General features: G+C 41.1%; 1 protein-coding gene across 1 annotated transcript; it reads right to left on the bottom strand.

Moving 5' to 3' along the window:
• Window positions 1-363: 363 nt before the first annotated feature.
• Window positions 364-21,644, bottom strand: akap10 (A kinase (PRKA) anchor protein 10). The gene is given in 15 exon segments (XM_051937476.1): window positions 364-1,469; window positions 1,563-1,655; window positions 4,320-4,372; window positions 4,887-4,969; window positions 5,486-5,599; window positions 5,823-5,992; window positions 6,424-6,568; window positions 8,104-8,240; window positions 8,601-8,724; window positions 8,897-8,980; window positions 9,262-9,373; window positions 10,767-11,249; window positions 16,088-16,273; window positions 17,531-17,578; window positions 21,394-21,644. Coding segments are annotated over 15 exon segments (1,860 nt in total). The 5' UTR covers window positions 21,416-21,644; the 3' UTR covers window positions 364-1,463.
• Window positions 21,645-22,588: the final 944 nt, after the last annotated feature.

Raw genomic sequence — 22,588 nt, 5'->3', positions numbered from 1 at the left:
TGTTTTACAATTTGTGGATCCTCCTAGATCTGTTACTACTGAGGCCAGAGTGGACTTGGCAACAGAGAAACAAAACATATTTATTCTGTCAGAAATACTCTAGTCTGCTACCAACGGTCTTGTTTCAGTTTTACCCCAACATGGCAATACAATCAACATTGGCCCCCACATGGTCAAAGGTGATAACAGTCCACCAGCTATTGATGGGTTTGTTTGCTGGAAAGAATAAAAAATAAATCTGCCTGTAAACATAATATCTGCATAAATAAAACATAGCCTGCCTGCAGTGGACTGAAACAGCAGTAACATACCAACAGCACAGCTAAACCCTACCAAATGAAAAATAATGAGGACAGGCAAAAATATTTCATAATATATGTATTTAAATCAAACACAATTTAAATATATTATAGATTAAGTACACATACATGTCAGAAAACATTAGTGGTACATAGTACCAAGAGTCTTTTCTGGTTCTTTTCCACATCTTTGTAAGGCTCAAATGAAATTTAAAAACTTTAATGTACTGAGCACACTTTCCAGTTGAACAGTCCGGTCATCACTGAGGTTTGTTTCAGCGATGTATTTTTAAAAAAAAAGTGATCACCATAAAAAAGGACTAACATTAATATATGGGGTAAACCAGAAATCTAAATATATATTTATATATCGAGAACATTTAGGACAAGGAGCTTGGAGTTTTCCAACACAACTGGAGCACTTAAGTTCATTTAGGGAGTATTTCTTCTACGTTCTGTAAAGGTGCCGGGATATTCATACAGAAGGTCATCCAGTCCAACAAATCTTCCGTTTCATTGTCACATTTCTAGATGTTCTACAGTACGCAAAGGTTAGGAGAGCTAACATCGGTGCACAGCTGACAGAACCACTCCAGGCAGGCTGAGGGAAGCGTATGCAAAACTGTACAACGCTCCGAACCGGTAAGCCTTAAGCAGCCCATCCTTAAGAGAGAATTTCATGTAAAACAAGGAATGGTTGTAAAAGGTGTGGGGAGGTGTGTCATGATGGAGAGAGCATAATTCTGTTTTTGTCACATCCTCCACAGGTCCACAAAGCAGTGATAGTCCCGACCGACATGCTGCTTCTTCTTCGTGCCGGCTTTCTTCTGGCATCATGTTCCTTCCTCACAGTAACTTCCTCCAGTCTGATGCCAGCACTCTGCTTCACTTTTGGAGACTACACATGTGCCTTTATAGTGTTATGGAGTTGGGAAATTGGAACTATGATGTACTTCAAGTTTTCTATTAGTCCATGTGTGACCAATCACTCGCCCAAGCTCACAACCACACACACATTCAGACACATGGTGGCTGGGAGGTGATGAGATGCCTTGTTCTTTCTCAGAGTAATGCAGTTCATTGCAGTATGAACCCTGTGTACAGTCCATCACTGGCTTGGCCAGCATCTGCAGGGAGTGACAGTCCTTTGGTTCCTCAGTGGGGTCATAACTGCAGATACACAAAAGGAGATACTTAGCAGAAGATCTGTAGTCGTCCACACATCACTGCACAGGAACCAGATTACTGAGAGAGAGTCTGTACCTTGGTGCTCTTGCTGGGGCTGTCATGGTTTGACTGGTGCACAACATCGTTGACAATCATCTTGGCAATCTGCCACGCCATCTCCTCCTGGGCCTTGATTGCAAGAGTTACAGCACAAACAATAACTTCCATTTATATTCTCTAACAGCCATGGATAGACATCACACAGGGAATTTCAATATACAGTGCATCCGGAAAGTATTCACAGCGCGTTACCTTTTCCACATTTTGTTATGTTACAGTCTTATACCAAATCGGATTCAATTCATTTTTTCCTAAAATTCTACACACAACACCCCATAATGACAACATGAAAAAAGTTTTTTTGAGAGTCTTGCAAATTTATTAAAAATAAAAAACAAAGAAATTACATGTACATAAGTATTCACAGCCTTTGCCATGAAGCTCTAAATTGAGCTCATGTGCATCCTGTTTCCACTGATCATCCTTGAGACGCTTCTACTGCTTAATTGGAGTCCACCTGTGGCAAATTCAGTTGATTGGACATGATTTGGAAAGGCACACACCTGTCTATATAAGGTTCCACAGTTGGCAGTGCATGTCAGAGCATAAACCAAGCATGAAGTCAAAGGAATTGTCTTGTAGACCTCCGAAACAGGATTGTGACGAGGCCACAAGTCTGGGGAAGGGTACAGAAAAATTTCTGCTGCTTTGAAGGTCCCAATGAGCACGGTGGCCTCCATCATCCGTAAATGGAAGACATTTGGAACCACCAGGACTCTTCCTAGAGCCGGCCGGCCATCTAAACTGAGCAAATCGGGGGAGAAGGGCCTTAGTCAGAGAGGTGACTAAGAACCCCATGGTCACTTTGTCAGAGCTCCAGCGTTCCTCTGTGGAGAGAGGAGAACCTTCCAGAAGGACAACCATCTCTGCAGCAATCCACAAATCAGGCCTGTTTGGTAGAGTGGCCAGACGGAAGCCACTTCTTAGTAAAAGGCACATGGCAGCCCGCCTGGAGTTTGCCAAAAGGCACCTGAAGGACTCTCAGACCATCAGCAAAAAAATTCTCTGGTCTGATGAGACAAAGATTGAACTCTTTGGTGTGAATGCTAGGCGTTTTGTTTGGAGGAAACCAGGCAGCTGCTCATCACCAGGCCAATACCATCCCTACAGTGAAGCATGGGGGCGTAGCATCATGCTGTGGGGATGTTTTCAGCAGCAGGAACTGGGAACTAGTCCAAGATAGAGGGGAAGATGAATGCAGCAATGTACAGAGACATCCTGGATGAAAAACCTGCTCCAGAGCGCTCTTGACCTCAAACTGGGGCGGCGGTTCATCCTTTCAGCAGGAACAACGACCCTAAGCACACAGCCAAGAATAGCAAAGAAGTGCTTCAGGACAACTCTGTGAATGTCCTTGAGTGGGCCCCAGCCAGAGCCCGGACTTGAATCCAATTGAGCATCTCTGGAGAGATCTGAAAATGGCTGTGCACCGGCGCTCCCCATCCAACTTGATGGAGCTTGAGAGGTGTTGCAAAGAGGAATGGGCAAAACTGCCCAAAGATAGGTGTGCCAAGCTTGTGGCATCATATTCAAAAAGACTTGAGGCTGTAATTGCTGCCAAAGGTGCATCAACAAAGTATTAAGCAAAGGCTGTGAATACTTATGTACATGTGGTCTCTAGTTTTTATTTTTAATAAATTTTCAAGAATCTCAAAAAACTTTTTCATGTTGTCATTATGGGGTGTTGTGTGTAGAATTTTAAGGGAAAAAATGAATTGAATCCGATTTGGTATAAGACTGTAACATAACAAAATGTGGAAAAGGTAACGCGCTGTGAATACTTTCCGGATGCACTGTATACTGGCCTCCAAATTAACTTTTCACATTCACACTTTATTTAGGTGCACCAGCACATAATTTCAGTGCACCAACAATTTTCATTGCACTTTTTGGCCCTGAAGAATACATTTGAATTATTACCGTTCTGTATTAGTTCTCATCAACATTGGTAATTTCTTAACATATGATGTAAATTAATGTAACAAGAATAAGGGTACAGACAAATGTTCTGTTCTTGTACATCAGGGTGATCTGGGTCTTTGGCTGTATTATGTTGAATTTTATTATCATTTCTGACTCATTGGCAGTTTGTCGCTGAAACACTGCAGAGTGGAGCTGCTCTGCTAGCCACGCATATGTCACAACACAGGATGACTTTCTTGGAGGCATTGTGCGTTTTTAACATTTGAATCTGGAACAGCATTGTTTCCAGCCATGTTTCGGTTGCGCTTTTTGCAACAAATGCAAAATGCCTGCTGTTTGAATCCTGTATCATGGAGACATAACTGCTCTACTTGCAAACAGGGGAAGAGTGTAAACCAAGTTTCTTCCGAAACTACAATTATAGATGTTCTTCAAAACACCTTACATTCAAGAGATGCTGTAACTTACAGATTTTCCATGAAGGCCTCACATGCATCAGTAGACGTCAGTAACAACTATGCACAGCGAGCATCTATTCTCCACTCACACAGACTTCAAATAGGTGTGTCCGCTAAAACATTTTGAAGAAATTGAAACAAAAGTACTCATTTACTGAGTTGAAGTTAAGTTATTGCAGCCCACAGACCTACAGGCAGGCCTGCTAAATGCCAGTTGCACCAGTGAGAACAATGAAAATGTTTGGTCGATGTTTGGTCGCACTCTGGAGCCCTGACATGCCGTTGAAAGAGCACTGTTGTGTACCTCACACCACTGAAACATTTATGATAACTGAACATCTTGCTGCCTCACCTCATCTGAGTTGCCCTGGACCCATTTCTTCATGGCTTGAGAAAACATGGAACCTGAATGAGAGGAGAGGGAGGAGCGCTTGAGACGAAGGGACTGAACTGGTCAGCACAAATCATAAACATGGCTTATAAACTGTAGGCGAATCTGACTTCCTCTGTACAGTGTCCCAAAATGAGGTCAAGATAAAGTCTTTCTTTCATACTCGTGAATTCAGCTCCTTGCTAGATTGTTACTAACGTGTGAAAAATATTCTATCAGCGGGGACTCGACATGTTTAAGTTTCAGCCCACAGGCCTTTTGTCTAGTCCTGGAGAAAGCACTTTAAGAGACATGATAAAGATTTTTCTTTGTTGTTAGACCTGAAGAGCAGTGAAGGCTGTTTTTTTTTTCCCAATGGGAAGGTATTTAAATATTTCAGAAGACTATGAGCTGCAGGAAGAATAGAAGCAGCCGGATGAGGTTTATATTCATAGGCATGGAGAAGACATTTTTTCACTGCAAGGAGGAAGGAGATAAAAATATGAGAGAGTCAGGGCAGCAATGGAGGAAAGTGTGAGCATATCATACCTTTGGATTTCTTCACATCCGGCTCTGGCTCTGCCTCCCTGATAAACTGGCCCAGCTCATTCACCTTCCCAAACGTCATCTTTCTGAGAGGACGGACAGACAGACAGACAGACAGACAGACACAGACAGACAGACAGAGAGAGAGCAAATGGGACAAAATTTATCCTCTGATGCGCACACACACACGCACACACACACACACACACACACACACACACACACACACACACACACACACACACACACACACACACACACACACACACACACACACACACACACACACACACACACACACACACACAACATTCAAACGCCGCTGTCGATGTGTGAACACGTTCAATAACTGCAGCTTCAGTGGGAGAAAATAATAAATCTGACAGACTTCAGCTTTTAATAAGGCCCTCTTGAATTATTTTTGCAAAGGAATTTTTCAAAGCGCGCTCATAAAACACTTTGAGGGGGCTGAGCAATCAAAAGAACCTAAAAGGAGTGAAACATGAAGATAACAAGGGAAATTACCAAAACATAAATTAGGCATTAGCATGAATGTCAACTTATGTGGTGATTATCTGTGATTGTGCAATTGAAGTGCTCACCCAGCATACGGTCGCTGGTACAGGGACTCAGGGTCCAGACTGGCAACGTCCACCGTTATTGCCTCGTCAAAGTTTTTCAGAATCTTGATCACTGCCTTTTGGAACCCTGCTGTAGTGAAGATACCAGGGAAGTGAATGTTTTGTAGCATTACAGCGAACAATGGCTTCCTTTTCCTTTCTATACAGACAACTCCATAACAGGAATGATCACGACCCTTTGGCATTAACAGAAATATCTTCATTATTCGTGTAATGATGCAGGACAGGTCTGAATGTCAGCAGACAGAGAAACATCCCCACAGGGGCTGAAGATGTGGGTGAAAGTTGGGGGAGGGTCACCTGAATCTGAGAGGCCTCGCTGGCATTTGAACTTGAGCGGTCGTTGTCCGCGGGCCCGGCCTGACCTGGAGTGCTGACATTCACAAACTCGTCCGCCCGCACAGAATTGATGAGGTCACTCAGGTATTTGTAGTAAAGGTTGCTAGACAGGAAGCCTGGCATGTAGACCTGAACAAACGCAAACCACGGTGAACTCGGTTAGAAAATAATGAGCTGCCTGGTATTTTTCTGGGCACAAGTTACAAAGCTTTGTTTCTGACCTTTATATCTTAACAGTCATCAGCTTTCGTTTCATTAATTTAACGCAGAGGCATTTGTCAGGAGTATAATAGGACAATTTGTCAGTAACTTACAACACAAAATTTTCAGGGAGGATTCTACTAAATTTCAGAAAGCTGTTCAAGCAGATAATTTATTCAAATATCTAATTAAATATTTTAAAGGGCAATGCAACTCAAATGAAGGCTTCACGCGTCTATTTTCTTGGCTTGTATTTTATCTATTCAAACATTTTTCCGTCCTCATAGTGCAGTAATGCAGCAGCAGACCCATACTGAATATTATGGAGTCCTTGCTGTGTGGCTATCAGAGAATCTGACCTTCTCCATGGTTGTCCAGGCCTGTCTGAGTGGAGTGGTGAAACAGTCGGGGAGTGGCCCTCCCTCTCGGCAGATATTTGACTCTATCTCCATCCGCACAGAGTCCCCAAAGCCCAGAGGGTTGGTGGCCTGGAGTGAGAAATACCTGAAGAGGAAACAGAGGGACAAACAAATGTGTATTGAGATTTTAATCACGACTCAAATCTAATACAAATCTTGAACTGAGGCTGTAATGCGGCCACTCCACTATTAAATGCAGAAGATGTTGTCTAGCCAATGTGCCAATCAGACAACGGAGGCATTTATCAACACAAATATTAATGAAACCAGTGTGATACAGACCCCTGCAAAGCCAACAAACGTAACTTCACTAGAAAGAAAAGAGGAAGGATTCCAAGCTTCCAACTACCGTCGGCTTATTGCACATTAACTGCTGGCTTTTTACCTTCTCGACATCACATAACTGAAGCATACTGTAGACTAAAGACATATTAAAGAGGGAAACGGACAGCGTGAATAAATTGCGAGAAAGAAAGTCACCTTCATCTTAAAATTACAATAATGATCAATATGTATGATGTAGAATGAAAGGACTACATACAGCCTGTAAGATACTGGAAGACACATTTTCTCCAATAGTTACTGATGTCAACTGCTTCTTTTTGTATAAAAATATCAATAAAACTGAAGTTAATATATATATATATATATATATATATATGTGCGCTTGGGTTTCTCTATTAACGCAATCCCAGTTTTCTAAGTAAAAACATACATATAAACAAAGAGCCATGTGTGGACCAAATACAAAAGAATGTTACTTACCTTTTAGGACTTTTCCTCTTCCTCCCTTAACTTAACAGTGTGTCACCCCTCACTGCTAGCCCCTTTTGACAGTGCTCTCTAACTCTGCTGAGAAGACCGGTTCATTCTAAAACTTTGACTCGTTCACACTGAACCACACACGTTTTTTAACCTGTCTGTGCTTTCATGTGTTCTGGGTTCAGAGATGTGACGTATGAGGCCAGTGTATAATTCCCTGATTACACTCCTTTGCAGAAACTCACTTTAACAGCTACAGACACTGGATGTGAAGTTGTTTTAATTTGATGATTTTGTAGTCCCCCTGAAGGTCTTATTTCCTTAAATGCACTCCAGATGGCCGTCAACATATTTCATGCATGCACACTACCAATAAGCATATACACTGCTGTCCTTCTAGTGTAATCTTTTTTCAGGAAACCAATTTTTTGGCTGCATGTTGACTTTTGTGAGCTTAGGTAGATGACCAAGTTTCCATCACATGGACCCCCGCATGCATAGAAAGTACAACACTGGCCTAATTCCTGTTTAAATCAACAGCCAAAGTGTCTCGCTTGGCAGGTTCAACCATACTAGCTTCTTTTCACAGATGTTGGTTCAGCTCTGTGAGCACCTCTGCTGTTGGTTTGAATACGAAAACACCAACCCTCATTCCATCGCCACAAGTGTCACACAGCATGGCAAAGCAGAAGTAAGGCTCAGAAGCCACAACTCGAACAGGCAGTTCAGGCTTTTTTGGCTAATGATTGCAACACAACAGTAATTTCCAACCAACAAGTCAAACGCCTCCTAAAAACAAAATCAAATGGTTCTTTAGAAGCACAGTAACATTTCAGAGCAGCAGAGAGGAGGACATACTTATCGTAGAGGATCATGGCATCATTTTGAGCCTCCTGGCCGTCATACTGGCCCTTTTTAGCTGCTAGCTGATTCTGGAAGTTGTCTGCTGCCAACCAGAACTGCAGTACATTCATTGCCTCTTCCTTTTCCATGTACTGTAGGGAAAGAGACACAGAAGACAGGAAAAAAATCAAATCAGTCACTGTGTCGTTTATCTTCTGCTGGAGTTCCTTTTAGGGTCAATGACGACAGAAAAGGTACCGTTAAACATTTACTCTAGCAGCTGTTGGCTTTCTTTGGGCATGAAGTTTTGTATCACATCAGGAAGTCAAGGAGACTGTAAGAGGAGCATCTATAGGTTTTGTATTGTTTTGTTATTAGCATTTCTTCAGTTTGGTGCTTCTGAGCAGAACTGTAAAATAAGGTGTCAATAAGACACATAGACTGTGTGTGAAAAAATGTGCAATGAGCTTCCAGCCGTGCCTAACATTTTAGGAACCGCCGGGCCTACTCACCTCAGAGAAGTAGAAGAGAGCGGACTCACAGAACAAGATGTCAGCCAGGAACACAGAGCCACTAGTCAACACTTCAATCTGGTATTTACAGAAATGATGGCTCCGCAGGAATTCACTAAAGTGCCTGGAAATCAAAGAGCATGTGGGAGGTGAATAGAGCTGCTACTGCGGATGTCGAGATGGCAAAATGACAAAGGACACAGGTTGTAGTTTAATCTTAACGTCAAAACATGGCAATGGGAGATTTCACCGTGTGAGCATCAACTCCTCCAGGAAACGAGAAGACAGAAACTCACTGTTGTTCCAGGATGGCGAAGACTACCGACTGTGCAATGACAAAGCAGTTTGGGTCCACCATGCCGTCTTCTCCACATATTTAGCTACACAGAGAAAAAAACAAGATTACAATTGTACACAAAGATATCATTTAAGATGAAAGACTTTCAGTTTGTATCACTGCAACCACATCATAAATTAAACTGATGCACAAGTACTCATAACATTGCTTATAATCCTTTGTCCTTGGGTGTGATGTGGAGTTTGTGTTCATAAGTCTTGCCCTCAAAAAATTACTTAAATCACCTGGACACTGACTTAAAGGCAAAAACCACATTTTTAGGAGAGACAAAACATAGTGCGCAGTATTATAAATACACACAACATCTGTGTCTTACCAACTATATCATTTCTGATCTGTTCTGTGATGGGAATGGGCCTCACAGCATCTGGAGAGATGTACTTGGTGAAGATGGTGACAGCATCCTTCTCTATACCTGCAAAAAATGGACACTATTAGCTCATCATCCAATCATGCTCCAAGATGGATACGAGTGATGCTCCAAGAAAATCAATAAAAAGACACTCTAAAGGCTATGTTTCAAATCCATCTAAAACCAGCCCTGGCATACCCATATGTAAATTGAAAGAACTAACTGTTGTGCTGCTTGTTTCGTACTCACTTTGTTGTGTACAGTTTATTTACCTAAATAATTTCAGGTCAGTGGTGACAAATAAAGCAGCAGCCAGTAATGTGCATCTCCACCATTTCCAGCTAACAGTCAGCTGTGTATTTCCAACCATCACTGTTGTTAGAAAAACAGAAGCTGGATGCATCAACATAAACAGCTGGCAGAGCTAATCATGTTCTTCACATGCTAATAAACCAATGCAGAAGAGGAGGCGCAAACTGAAAGATGACACAGTCCCAGCCAAACCTTATGTGTTTTAAACCGGTATTAATTTGAGGAAGGTTACAGTCTCCTCACACAGATCGGATGCTTCATCTTTTTATCTCTTCAGTGGATGCCTAATGTAGGTCAGGAGTTGTTCACTAAACCAGTCGCCACTGCACTTTGTGGTATTTTCTTTTAATATATTTATACGCACTCTCCCACCTCGGCCAAGCATAAAAGCTTTATTTTTATAATTGCTTTTTTTTTTTTTAGAATTTTCAGGATTTCTTCTCTAGTATTTGTATGTGCAAATTAAAAATGCCCATAAAAACAGGTGGGTGAATATGCACTTAATAGATCTGGAGAAAGCTCATCAAAGTTTCAGAAATTCTAACAATTTGGTTGCCTAATGAGGCTACTAACATACAAAGAATCCCAATTATGCAATAACTAAAAAGTTGACTTTCATCATTACTCTGCCATGGAACATGGTGAAGTTATGTCGTTGAGGACTTATCCGTCAGAAATAATACAAGGAACAACTAATTAAATAAATTGTGGGGGTGTTTCTGAGTCCCATCAGTTCTGGCCGCCCGCTACATATTTAGGTCATGTGATTCACTATCCGCACACATGCATAACACACATCTGTGCTCAGTGCAAGGTCACATTAAGTGACTATAGTCTATTTTGCTGTGATTTCTGATCATCAATAACTAATAAACAAATGCTGATTTCTAAAAAAAAACAAAAACCCAAATGCTACATTTCTGACAATGCCACATGGGGGAATGAACAGCCTTGGTGGAGTACTGCACTCTCTGAGTGTTTCTCTTGTTATTTTTAGTACAGTCAAAAAAGGTGATGTGTTGACTATCAGTTCAATAAAAACATCACTTTTTAAATTTATAACATGAATTAGGTGGTCCAGTGAGCAAAATAAATAAACACCTGAACAAATGCAAAGAAAAAGACTTGTTGTAAGCACACTTACTTTTCATGAGTTTGTCAGAGAGGTCTCGCAGGGTGCTGTTTGACTGCACCTTGTAGGGAGTCCCTGTTCTGGAAGGTGTCTGCCTGCTGGGGGTTTCTACTCGAGGCGTACTGGGTCTCAGACCTGCTTCTGTGCTGGAGGAGTCTCGCCGCTCAGAGGGCACTGTAGCACCTTCACTGCTATTGTGCCGGGCGAAGGGATCAGCTGGATTCTGGGGGAGCTCCGAGCCATCTGGACAGACTGGGACTGGTTCAGCCAAGGAGCTGTGTTTGACAGAGTTGAGGCTGTGCGCTCGGACACGCGACCAGCTGGTAGAGCGGAAACTCTCAGCCTCCAACCAGAACCGAACCAGGTGGTCAGCGCCTTGCAGTTCCATGAAATGCATGTAGTGGGGCATCGCCACATTGTCCCGAAGCACCTGGTCCACTGTCTTGGACAGTCTAGAGCGGGTCTCCTGGGGCTGATAGTTCACACTGGAATGACCTGCAACGTACAAGTACACTCAGATTAGCAGTCAATTTAACATAAGTGTTTGAAAAATTTAAACATGCACATTGAACTTTAATGACATTTTACTGTTCTGCATTCTAGTACAAAATACAAACAGCATATTTCAAGTGTAATTACTTTTTAAAGGTGGTGGAATTTTGATTAGCAAACTTGCTTTACCAGTATACAACTTTATGAAATTTGTATTGATTTCAGTTTTTTTTTAAAGCTGCAACAAGCAGAAACCTGGAAAAGGCAAATAAATTGACACAATTTCCTCTTGCAGCTTTCTGTTTTTCACCGCTCCCACCAGGTGAACACTGGCATACACATGCAGTTCTCACATGCAGAAATGTCAAGCGAAAATTCAACTTTCATTTTCATCTTATAGCAGGACTTCAATCCCACTCTCCTCCCAGTGTTGACTTTGTTGCTCTTTATACTATTTCACCTAATTTAGGTAAAAAGACCTGAGATGCTCCAAAGTCTCATCACAGGTCAGACTTTCTAAGCCGGAAAATGGAGCAACGAAGAGCTGCAGAAATCCAGTTTCCTCTCAGACCACTTCCATTTACTATATGCTGAAAGGCTATTATAGGATTTTTGCAGAATCATCCTACAAATACTCCCTACTTCTAGTTTTGCTTATAAAAAGAAAGCTGATACTGGAAGTAAAAACTTGAACACTTATATTTAATATACTTTATGTATTTTTAAAGGCTCAGCATTCTTGAATTCACTGTTGCTGTTATTGACATGACTTTCTTTGATGATTAACTCTGCCCTTCAGCACACATTAGATTTTATTAGATTTCATAACAGACTGAGCTCTATTCTCTCTTATTTACAGATTTCAAAGTTTCAAACCAAGAGCGAGATGAAATGTGGAGTATTTTGGGAGGTGCAACATGAAGGAAAAGATAAAAAGTGGATTTTCTGTTGTTCATCTCCTATTCCAGCTGAACATTTGATCCAGGCTGAAGGGTGACGTGTGCTGAATTTCAAACTCCTGGATATTTGTTTTGAAGTCTTGTGAATTTCCAGCAGCTACCTGTCTGTCTGGAGGTGGCCTTAGAGTACGCAATTTCACAGATGATTTAACCCAGACAAACTTTTCACTACCGTTTGTCAAAAGCATCTGTGTGTCCTGTCCAATCTGTCATCCATGCGTGTATGAAGTGGTCAGCAATGACTGTGGCACCCGCAGCAACCTTTGACAGTCCAATCACACTAAACTCCAAACTCCAGCTACATCTGAAAAATTTGGCTCGTGTCAGGATGCCATAATATTTGACTTTACGATGTTTCAGAGGCTGTCTGTTTGAGTAACATCCTCCATCCTGTGAGACTGCAACTGCAAACACACGCACTCTCCAGGAAAGCAAAATAAACGACGGAGCGTGCTCGTTGACTACAAACTTGACTCTTGCTGGATTATGAATCAGAGCACATCAGCTGTAGTTAGACTGAAGTGTGGGCTGAGGCTTTGTGGTGTTATGCTTGCTCTTTGAAAACAAGATGGTGCTTCAAGAGGTGCCACGCTGTGTGAGGTGCTTTTCAATCGCCTTCTTCAGATTCTTTAAGATCACACGGTCGCAGCAACCTTAACACTGAGAGCTGTTGGAAAATCACAACTAGTGCAGCATCTGTGTCGGCGTCATTATCAAAGGCTGCTGCTTCATTTGCATATCTTTTCAGAGCAAGTTAAAGCCTGCTACAACGGCTCTAACATGCACTACATCTGCTTTATATGCTTTCAACCACCATCAACACACACAAGGGAAATCATGTGTGTTCGACATTACGGCTCCCGCTGGCAGTCATGGCCTACAGGCTAACACTGAATCTAATCCTCCTTTCTTCTTGGAATCCTCCTCTACTATTACATCCTTTCTTTCTTTACCTTCAGTTAAAACCACAGCCCAGAAATCTGTAACGTCTGCTCAGTTCCATTCACATTTTGCTGTCCGGGTTGCAGCACAGGTTCTTCCACCTGTGTCTGACTCATCCCAGCTATTCTCTTGATGGCTTGCCAGTTCAGTTCCTGTCACCGCTGTCGTTCAGCATGCCGGCCGTACTACTACACATAATCACTGCCTCATGACATGGCATCCAGCAATCATACGCGGAATCTAATTATAGAGCACTTTGGACAAAAAAAGGGAGAAGCGGTTCTTGGTCCTGGATGAGAAGATGAACGGTCACCCTGACAGGCTTTTGAATGTCTGAAGGCTCTTTAGAACAGATTCACAGCGTCATGTGTGAGCCTCACAAAGGATTAATGGTGGGGTGTTGCCCCTTGCACAAGACAGTGGAATGTTTAAGGCATCTTAGTGATGCAATAGTTGCACTCAGGTATGCTGTAGTGAAGGCAACATAACTGCACCAATATGGCTCCATAAGAGCTTATGATTCAAACTTTGCAGCATTGATAATTCCTTATACATTCTGAATTTCTCATGTTTTTAAATAATCCGTATTTTTTTTCTATGTTGTGCATTTATTACTTAGCAGACCCTGTAAACATGCCATGATACTACATATTATTCTTCTTTACCTGTTGAAACCATTGATTTCAGTATATCTTTATATAAATATATAGGGGCGGCATGGCTCAGTGGGTAGAGTGGCCGTCTTGCAACCGAAGGGTTGCCGGTTCAATCCTCGCCCCGTCGTGTTCGAGGTGTCCCTGAGCAAGACACCTAACCCCAAATTGCTCCTGATGGGGTCGTGGTTAGCGCCTTGCATGGCAGCTTCCGCCATCAGTGTGTGAATGTGTGTGTGAATGGGTGAATGTGATGTATCATGTAAAGCGCTTTGGGTACCTTGCAGGTATAGTAAAGCGCTATATAAATACAGACCATTTACCATTTATCTACTCTGGTCCTTATTGAGCTGCAATAAAGAGCTGATTAATCAATTCGACAATCAAAAAAAATTGATGATTATTTTGATGATTAACTACTTCAATGAAAAAAGCTAACATTTTCTGGTTTCAATTTCTTAAATGTTACAATTTGTTGCCTTTCTTTGTGACAGTAACACAAATATCTTTAGATGAAGGACTGTTGACCACTCTTCAGTATTTTCTAATGTGGTTGAATGATTATTGACATAATTGAAAAATAACTAGCAGAGTGATCACAGATGAAAATAAACAATAGCGGCAGTCCTGCTATTATTGCTCTGTTTTCTCTGTAGGGTATTATTCGCATTTGTTGCTAATTTTAATGTTTCAGCTAATCTTCTGCAATTTTTTCTAAATAAGCGATGAACCAAAGGAGAATATAATAGTAGACTGATCTACCAAAATGCTAAACTGGAATTTTCTACTACTTATAGCCCTATAAGCTGCAGTCAATTCCAGCCATTTTCAGTACAAAAAAATCGCTAATATTTTATTTGTAAATAAAAATATGACGAGAAATACAGGGAATATTGGACGCGCATCACGAGGTGCATTTCCTCGAAAACGACCGATTCGTGGATTATATACCGACTTCAGGACATGTTTTGGACAAAATATTTTTACTGGCTTGTTTCGTCTGGATGTCCAAGGTTGGATTATGGCCGTTTTTTGTGGAATATTTTCATCTGTGTGTAATAATGAACCCGCAAATGTGAGTCGCGCTGTGTACGCTGAAGTCGTGTATAGAGAACGGATGGATGAATATTCGTTGTTTGTCGGACAAATGTGTTTATATTACCCGCTGTGGTAATCACATCTGAAAGTGGTTTATACCGGCGGATTCATGAGAATCTAAGCTTTCCATCGGTGTATAGTGTTTGTATAATCGCGTTTGCAGCTTCAGACATTTAAGGAAATGCTTATGCAGATCTCAAAGTGTTCAGCAGGCGGGACACTGAAGCTTAACGGGTTAAACAAACATTAATAAATCTAAGCTAATAATATACTCTTAGGTGCTTAATAATAACCAATTACTAGGGCTGGCCCGAATAGTGGTTTCTGGCCTCCGAATATTCGGGCCCTATTAAAGACGAATATCCGAATATTCGTTTCGCCCCGTAATGTGTGTGTGTGTGTGTGTGTGTGGGGGGGGGGGGGGGGGGGGGGGCGGGCGCGTGTGACACAGACGGCCCAAAAATTCAGATCCATTTTCATTTTTAGAAAGTTCTGGCCAACATTTCCTGATGACAGATTGAACCCAGTGTAAACCAACCTTCGTTGCCTTCGTTTTGTCTTCAGCAGAGGTCTTCGGCATCTTGTCTTCTGTTTATGCAATGAAGTGAAGCGCAACGTCAGAGTCGGCAGCCACACGGCCATTCGGGTGGTGTTTACAAACACGAATGGAGGAGCCGAAATGAGCCGAAGAACACGACGGGATGAGCCGAAATGGGCCAAAGGCACAGGGAAGAGACGAGCTCCGAATATTTTTGTCTAGGGGGAGGAGGGAGTGATCACATAGACATATGTGTATGTGTTTATGTGATCACATGATGAGATGAGCCGATAAGTGTCGATGTGGGCCGAAGGTGGAGGGAAGACAGTAACGCGGCATATTCTTTCCGCCCGGTAACGTCCGACGGGGGGTGGGGGGGCGAATATTAGGATACCAAATTAATATCCGGATAGTGCCGTAGCGAACGAATATCCGGATATTCGGGATATTCGGGTCCAGCCCTACTAATTACTAGTGTAAAATACATCTGCATTTTGATCTAAAATCAGATAAATCCAGAAGTTTCCATCTATAAAACAACTGCCTCCTTTATGTTTCCAAATCTACTTCAACTTTGAAAGGTCATATGGTCGGTTGGGCCCTTATCTACAATCGCGAGAAACGACAAACACATGAATGCAGGCTCTGTACCAAGATCTCCAAAGTGTGCAGCCTCCATGTGACTTGGCTGCTTCTTGAGGATGGCGGTGCGACCGCGAGCGAAGGAGTCCATGTTGGCAGAGATGGCGTTGATGGCCACATGGCTGGGCCCGGCAGCTTCCTGGACGGCATGGTGGTTCCTCAGTCCTAGTGATGGAGAGTGAGGGCTGACTGGAGCTGTGAGAGGAGGATGGAGGGCAGATAACAGAAATTAGGGGGGAAAAAAGGAAAAGGCTTACAATGGTATCAAAGTTCTGAGTGGCCTGAATGTATGACATCAGTGTGGTGTGTATGAAAAGGTCTTTTTAGTGAGGCTTTTTGAAAGAGCTCACAGTTGGTGCACAGAGGCCTCAGGGTGAGGAAGATGTTTGAGAACAAAGACTGCTCAGTGTTCATTAGCTTGTGTGCTGTGTGGTTCTTTAATAGCTTCAGGTCACACTTTTTGTCCTTTGGACAACATAACCAGAAGTGGTTCAACTTAAAAAGAGCGAACCCAAGCAAAAAGTTATTTGAAGTTAAATGTTATTTATTTTACACAATTATTTATGAACTACATTTATATCACAATTTGCTGGCGTTTCCACTTTACAAACAAAAAATAATTCCTATTATCCTATCGTATGATTATTCACTACAGGTGATCCTGGTTTCAGAAAACTAATGAATGAATTCATTAATTTCAGTTTATTTAAGTTCATTACAGATGAATCTGTCAGATCTTTCACCACAATGGAAACAGAAAAGCTGAAAAATGCCAGTTACATGGTCATTCCAGTAAAAGTCTGGGTCATGTCGTGCCTTTCATCAAGTTCCTGCAGTGGAAAGACACCTATGGACAGTGTTTGCTATAGGTATTACGTTTTTAACTGATACTCCACAATTAATGTACAGATGTTAATCTTCTCCCAAGAGTGGACAAAGAAATGCATTAAAAAATAGTTTTCCTAATTCTACCACCTACTGGAGTAAGGAGAAAATATTTAAGCTTTCTTTTTAATAATTAATCAGGCAACTATACAACAATGGCTGTTGTTGTATAGTTGCCTGATACGTGCCAATATGAACATTTTTCTTCACAAAATATAATGCAGAAAAAGTTGCTTTGGGTACTTTAGAAACAGTCACATAGCTTGTCCAGCAGAATCAGCAGAATCTCAGTAATGTCTGCAACAGAGTGCACATCCCATCACAGCCTTTGCCAAACACATCATCACTTAGTATAAATCCAGCATGTGCATAGAGATTATCAGCTAATATACTGGCATCACAGTTTACCCCCTAAAATCAGCATCGGTCCACAAAAATCCAGCATCAGGCTGAACTAGTATTGACAACATTTGATAGTAAAACGGAGGTGATTTCTCAAAACAGCATCGCAGTTCAACAAAATTATGCAACACTTTCATAATCTCACAGAAGTAACGATGAACTCACCTCTATTGACTTTAGCATCTGTCACTCTCTCAGGTTCTTTGCTTTTAGCTGTGAGGAGAAAAATGAGAGCAGCGCTGTAACTACAGAAGCATACAACACTGTAAATCACAATGTAGGGTGAGACCGGCAAGCTAAAAACTGACATGTGAGATTAGTTGAGGAGTGAGCTAAAGGGGTGATGTGGTGACAGTGGATAGTAAAACAATATCTAGTTATATAATAACAGTCAAGAAATCGATATACGAGACGCGACACAGAAATAATTCACTGCAGATCTGCTTCCACAGCGCTGTCGATAGAATTAAATATGAAAGTTAGGTTTTAAAATGTAAAAGCCTCTCCGTCCTGCTCACTATTCAGCAAGCAGAGCGTTTTTACTGGACGTCAGCATTCCGAGTCCTTCATAAGATTTGTGACCTTGATCTATCAGCTCTGGTTTTCCTTCAGCCGAGTGAGGCTGACTATCAGCCAGCGCACACCTGAAGAATTACTGATTATCTAGAAAACAAAACACAAAGTATCACAACTTAATGAGTGAGCTAAAATTAATTGGACTAACACAAACTAATTTAACACTACAAATGACTGTAGTCACTCAAAAACTCTGTGGCTAAATGTCATATAAAAAATGAAATATGTACCCTGCAGTGGAATGAGCGCATGGCGACAGACATGGTGGCAAGCACTCATCAGAGTGACTCACCATTCATATCTTCTGATCAGGCAGTTTGGACGGGCCAAGTATCAATTTCAAGGACTGACGTTGCAAAATGGACGGAGAGGGATGGGCTAATAGTACTGAAGATGCTCTTTCTGCGAAACATTCGGGACAGAGCTGCTTGTGACTGCATGTGTCAGCCAAGAGTCAGAGTCGGCTGGCACTGACAGGCTGTCTGCCACAGAAAACAGACGTGACTTTTTAAAAAGTCTCAACTCCAACAACCTTTGCTGCACTGCACTTAGACATGGTGCAAATAACAACACATGTCTTTGGTGTAAGTATCATAAATATTCATGGGACCACTGGTGGCTATAGTTGAACCTCTGGTTATAAAGAATCAAGAGCATTTTCAGTATATTCCAAGAAATTTGGGGATGCAGCATAAAACTGATAAGATTGTTTGTATGACTGCCAAAAACAATCACCAGTGGCCTCTAAATAAACAGAGTGCAAGAAAATAATGTGGTTTCACTGAAAATATGTTCAAAAGTGGCCAATGTGCTTGACTAATTTAAAAAAAACAAAAAAAAACTTTCACTTCACTAAAAAATGCTGATATGTTTCAAGCAGAGGGAGCACACTCACTTCCTGCCACAGCCATCCTGGTTCAGAGCACTAAATGTGAAGTCGCTTTAATATTTCCTCATTTTAGGAACCTGCTGTGTCAGCTGCTTTAACTGCGGCTCCCCAGGAGGAAAAACTACTAATCTCAGTGTTTGAGACGAACAACTGCAGGCCATTTTAGACAGAGATGGCATTGTGCTGATTTCCTCAGGAAACAAGGACAGTTGGGCTCAAACCATTTCACAATCAATGCCTCTCCAGTCTGTTCCATTCACTTTTTTGTGTACTTTCAGCCAAATCTCCTAACTGCTCAATACAGACACTAAAGGGCAGAAGAGGAATGTATTTTCTGACAGCATCCCTGATACATACTTACAAATAAAAGTCATGATAATAAACGTGATGTATTTATTGGCTCTATATGGGGAAGTGGAAGATAAAGGCAATATAAGCGACAATCAACAATAAAAAATAATAGCAGGATTTTAAAAACATGTAAATGAGCCCAAAAAGAAGACAACAACATGTTCTCATAAAGGGAAACCTTAAAATGCAAAAAAACCAAAACAAATCACCATCGATATCACCTACTTTAAGGACAGAACTAAATTCATATTTTTATATAGCATCAGTGAATCAATTTGCGAATTCAAGGCACTTCTCAGTGCAACACAAAGTTGTGTCTTTTACCATAGGCAGCAGATCTGTGATAAATAAGTATATATTTGAAGTGTTGTGTAACGTGACTGCATGGGTGAGTTTCTTCCTCTTACCAGCTCCCGCATCTCTTCTCCTTGGCTATGAAAATCATTAAAATGACTGCTAAAAGTTAAAATGAGCATTAATAACCTATCAGATATATTAATCCGACACCATGTGGTCGCTAAAAGTTGGTTATCTTGGTCTTGCTAAGAGGTTCTCAAATGTTCTTGTCACAAGGTCCCCCTTAACATAGGATTATGGCTGTAAATCATCACAAAGACACAAGACTAATTCCAAGGCACTGGTAAAGCAAGCCTGTGTTTACTGTGACATTAATGTGGATCAGGGGTGAGCATTAAGGGAAAGTAGAATGATCTTATTTTGCAAAGAGCACCGTGTCTCACATTCTATATTAATTGTATTGTGGCACAATTTGAAAACAGTACAAATATCAAATTAAAAAGTAAAGATTTATGTCCCCACTGTTTCAAAACATTTGGTAATATATCTGGCTCAGAGAAGAAACCTCTCATTATCTCATTAGGATGGTGCAGTGAAATGTAGCGGAAGCTTATTAGCAACGCCTAGCAAAAACTAGTTTTGTCTGATAGAGCTAGTCTGCAATCAGTCCTTTTTCCAAGAAGTTTCTAAGTTTCAGTTTTGTTTTTAGAGAGGTGTGTATCTGTTTGGTCACTGTGGTGCTGCTAACCTGATATACTGAGAGGTGTCTCTGATCATTTTTCAACCACACACGATATAAATGGTGCAGAAAGACCATCAACTGTCTGTATAAAGCAAATTCTGCTTTCAAAATAACCACAAAAACGGAATATAACCTGTAATGTGGGGCTTGTATGGTCACATATCATTGGGAACCTGACTCAGTAAAAAGCTTAATCTCTTTGGGATGGTATAGTGGAAAATTAATACTTTCTTTTTAAGTTCTATTTTGCTTGTTACACCTAGCTACAACTACAAATACAGCAGGCCTGCAATAAATTCTACTCTATCTGGTTTTAATGGTGAGTTTTGTTGAAAATGTTATAAGGAGGTGTTCATTTATGGTCACTGTGGAGGCTGCAGGTTGTGGTGCTGTTTATCTGTTGTACCGACAGGTGTCCCTGATGTTTAGTCTATTATTGCTGAGAGAAAACTATATAGACAAAATATAAGAACACCTGTTAGTGTGAAGAAGAGCTGAACCTAGCCTAAGCAGTGAGTCTGAACTATTTTGTCATATTGTTGTGTGTAACTAACGCTGATAACAAACAGGTCCAGCTCTATGATGCTGGGCAGTTTCACTAACGTTAGCTTATCCTACGTCTCTTTCTGTCAAATATTCATATAATGCGAGGAAAATATTCAACTACGCACATTTATTTCTCACAACTAACAAGTGCAGTTTCGATACAACTCACTGTTATTGTATTTTGTTCTCACGTCTTCCTCGTCAAGGCTGTGTGAAGATGTCGAAATGATGCTAACTAGCTGCTTTAGCACATTTCGACACTTGTATAAAGTGTTGGCTAACATATATAGTGCTCGTTTAATGCGCTGCTTTTTGCATACATAAACACAATGACGTACTAAGTAGCCAATTAATGCTGACAGCTCCCGGTTGCATATTTAATTCCGTCCTGCTAACAGGTTAGATAAGGCAGGAGGACAGAGAGGCCACCGCTAAGCTAACCCCGGTGCTGCAGTGAGCAGCAGCGGCAGCAGCATTCAAACACCGCCGTGTCCTTGGCTAATTTACTGGCGCCTCAATGCTCGGCCACATTAGCCACATCTTATCGGGGACCTCCCTCTCCTCAGCCGGACTACTTGCTGCTAGCTGCCGTTGACGTTGCAGCCTTCAGCGGAGCCTCTTCCTCACCTTTCCTCTTGAAAAACGACATGACGGGTTCGGCTGTCTGAACGTTTCCTCAGCTCACTGACACCATGCCGTGGATTCACGGGTCCCTTCATTCAAATGCATCGGTTCCGTCCACTCCTGCTGTTGAAACGGCTTGTTTTCGCAGCCCCGGTGAGTGCTGTCAAATTGCAATTTTCTCCAAATCCAAACCCAGTTCCGCGGCCATATTGTCAATAAACGTCTTACTTCCGGGCTGGTGCGGCAACAGCATTGTGGGAAATGATGTTTCATGTTCTGGTCAGCAGAGGGCGCTGCTTGTACATGGCCACAGCAGAGAATGAATTAATCCCACTCTGGAAAGTAATGTGGCTCCTGTAATTTAATAAAAGCGATCAAGCATTAATGGATTCACCTGATTTAATTAAGATAATGGGAATATACAACATCAGCAAATCTGAACGGACAAATTAAAATCCTTTACTTTTACTAACCTACTGAAACCAGAAATTGAATACACAAGAATGAAGCCATGTATTGAAACATTTTGCAGCATCCAAAAATGGAATGTTTAACTGATATTGCAGTAATATTTGTATGTAGCTTGATCAAATATGAAAAGGAAAAAAAAAATTAATTAATATTTTTTTGAAATACTGTGGAATTCAGTGTTGGTCATCAGATTCACTACAAAAGTGTTTGGTTGAGTGGAATATTATTTCTAATGGATGCATCCATGTTATGTATGTAGTTTTTTAATGTATATTTTACATATACATTTTATACATAAACAAGACAGGTGACAACTTTACTTTATTAACTGTCTGTATAAAATAGCTGTTACTTAAGATTTAAAGGTGTGCAGAGTTAATTTAGGTGTTCACAATCACTTTCCCGATGTGGAAACGGACTTCAAAAAAATTTCTATATTTTGATAAGTTTGATTTTTTTTTTATTCCAGGACTATGTTTATAAGTTACACATACCTGTGACTAAATATGTTGTGCCATTGTACAATCACTGTGATCAGTTGTAATGCACAATGCACACAAATAAATGTTAAACTGAGTCATAGTGTTGTTGAAATTGCACTTACTTTAATCTCTGGTTGTTTCTAATATAATTTTTAAAAGGGCAGTTCATTACATATAAAGATTTTTCTAATATACTTGTTCTCCTTTACACTAAAACGTTGCAAAAACTTAGACTTATTGTTACT

The sequence above is a fragment of the Acanthochromis polyacanthus genome, chromosome 17 (genome assembly GCF_021347895.1).
Source record: "Acanthochromis polyacanthus isolate Apoly-LR-REF ecotype Palm Island chromosome 17, KAUST_Apoly_ChrSc, whole genome shotgun sequence".
Taxonomy (NCBI): Eukaryota; Metazoa; Chordata; class Actinopteri; family Pomacentridae; genus Acanthochromis; species Acanthochromis polyacanthus.
Note: the sequence above shows the minus strand (reverse complement) of the source record. Positions and strands in the feature narration are given on the sequence as shown.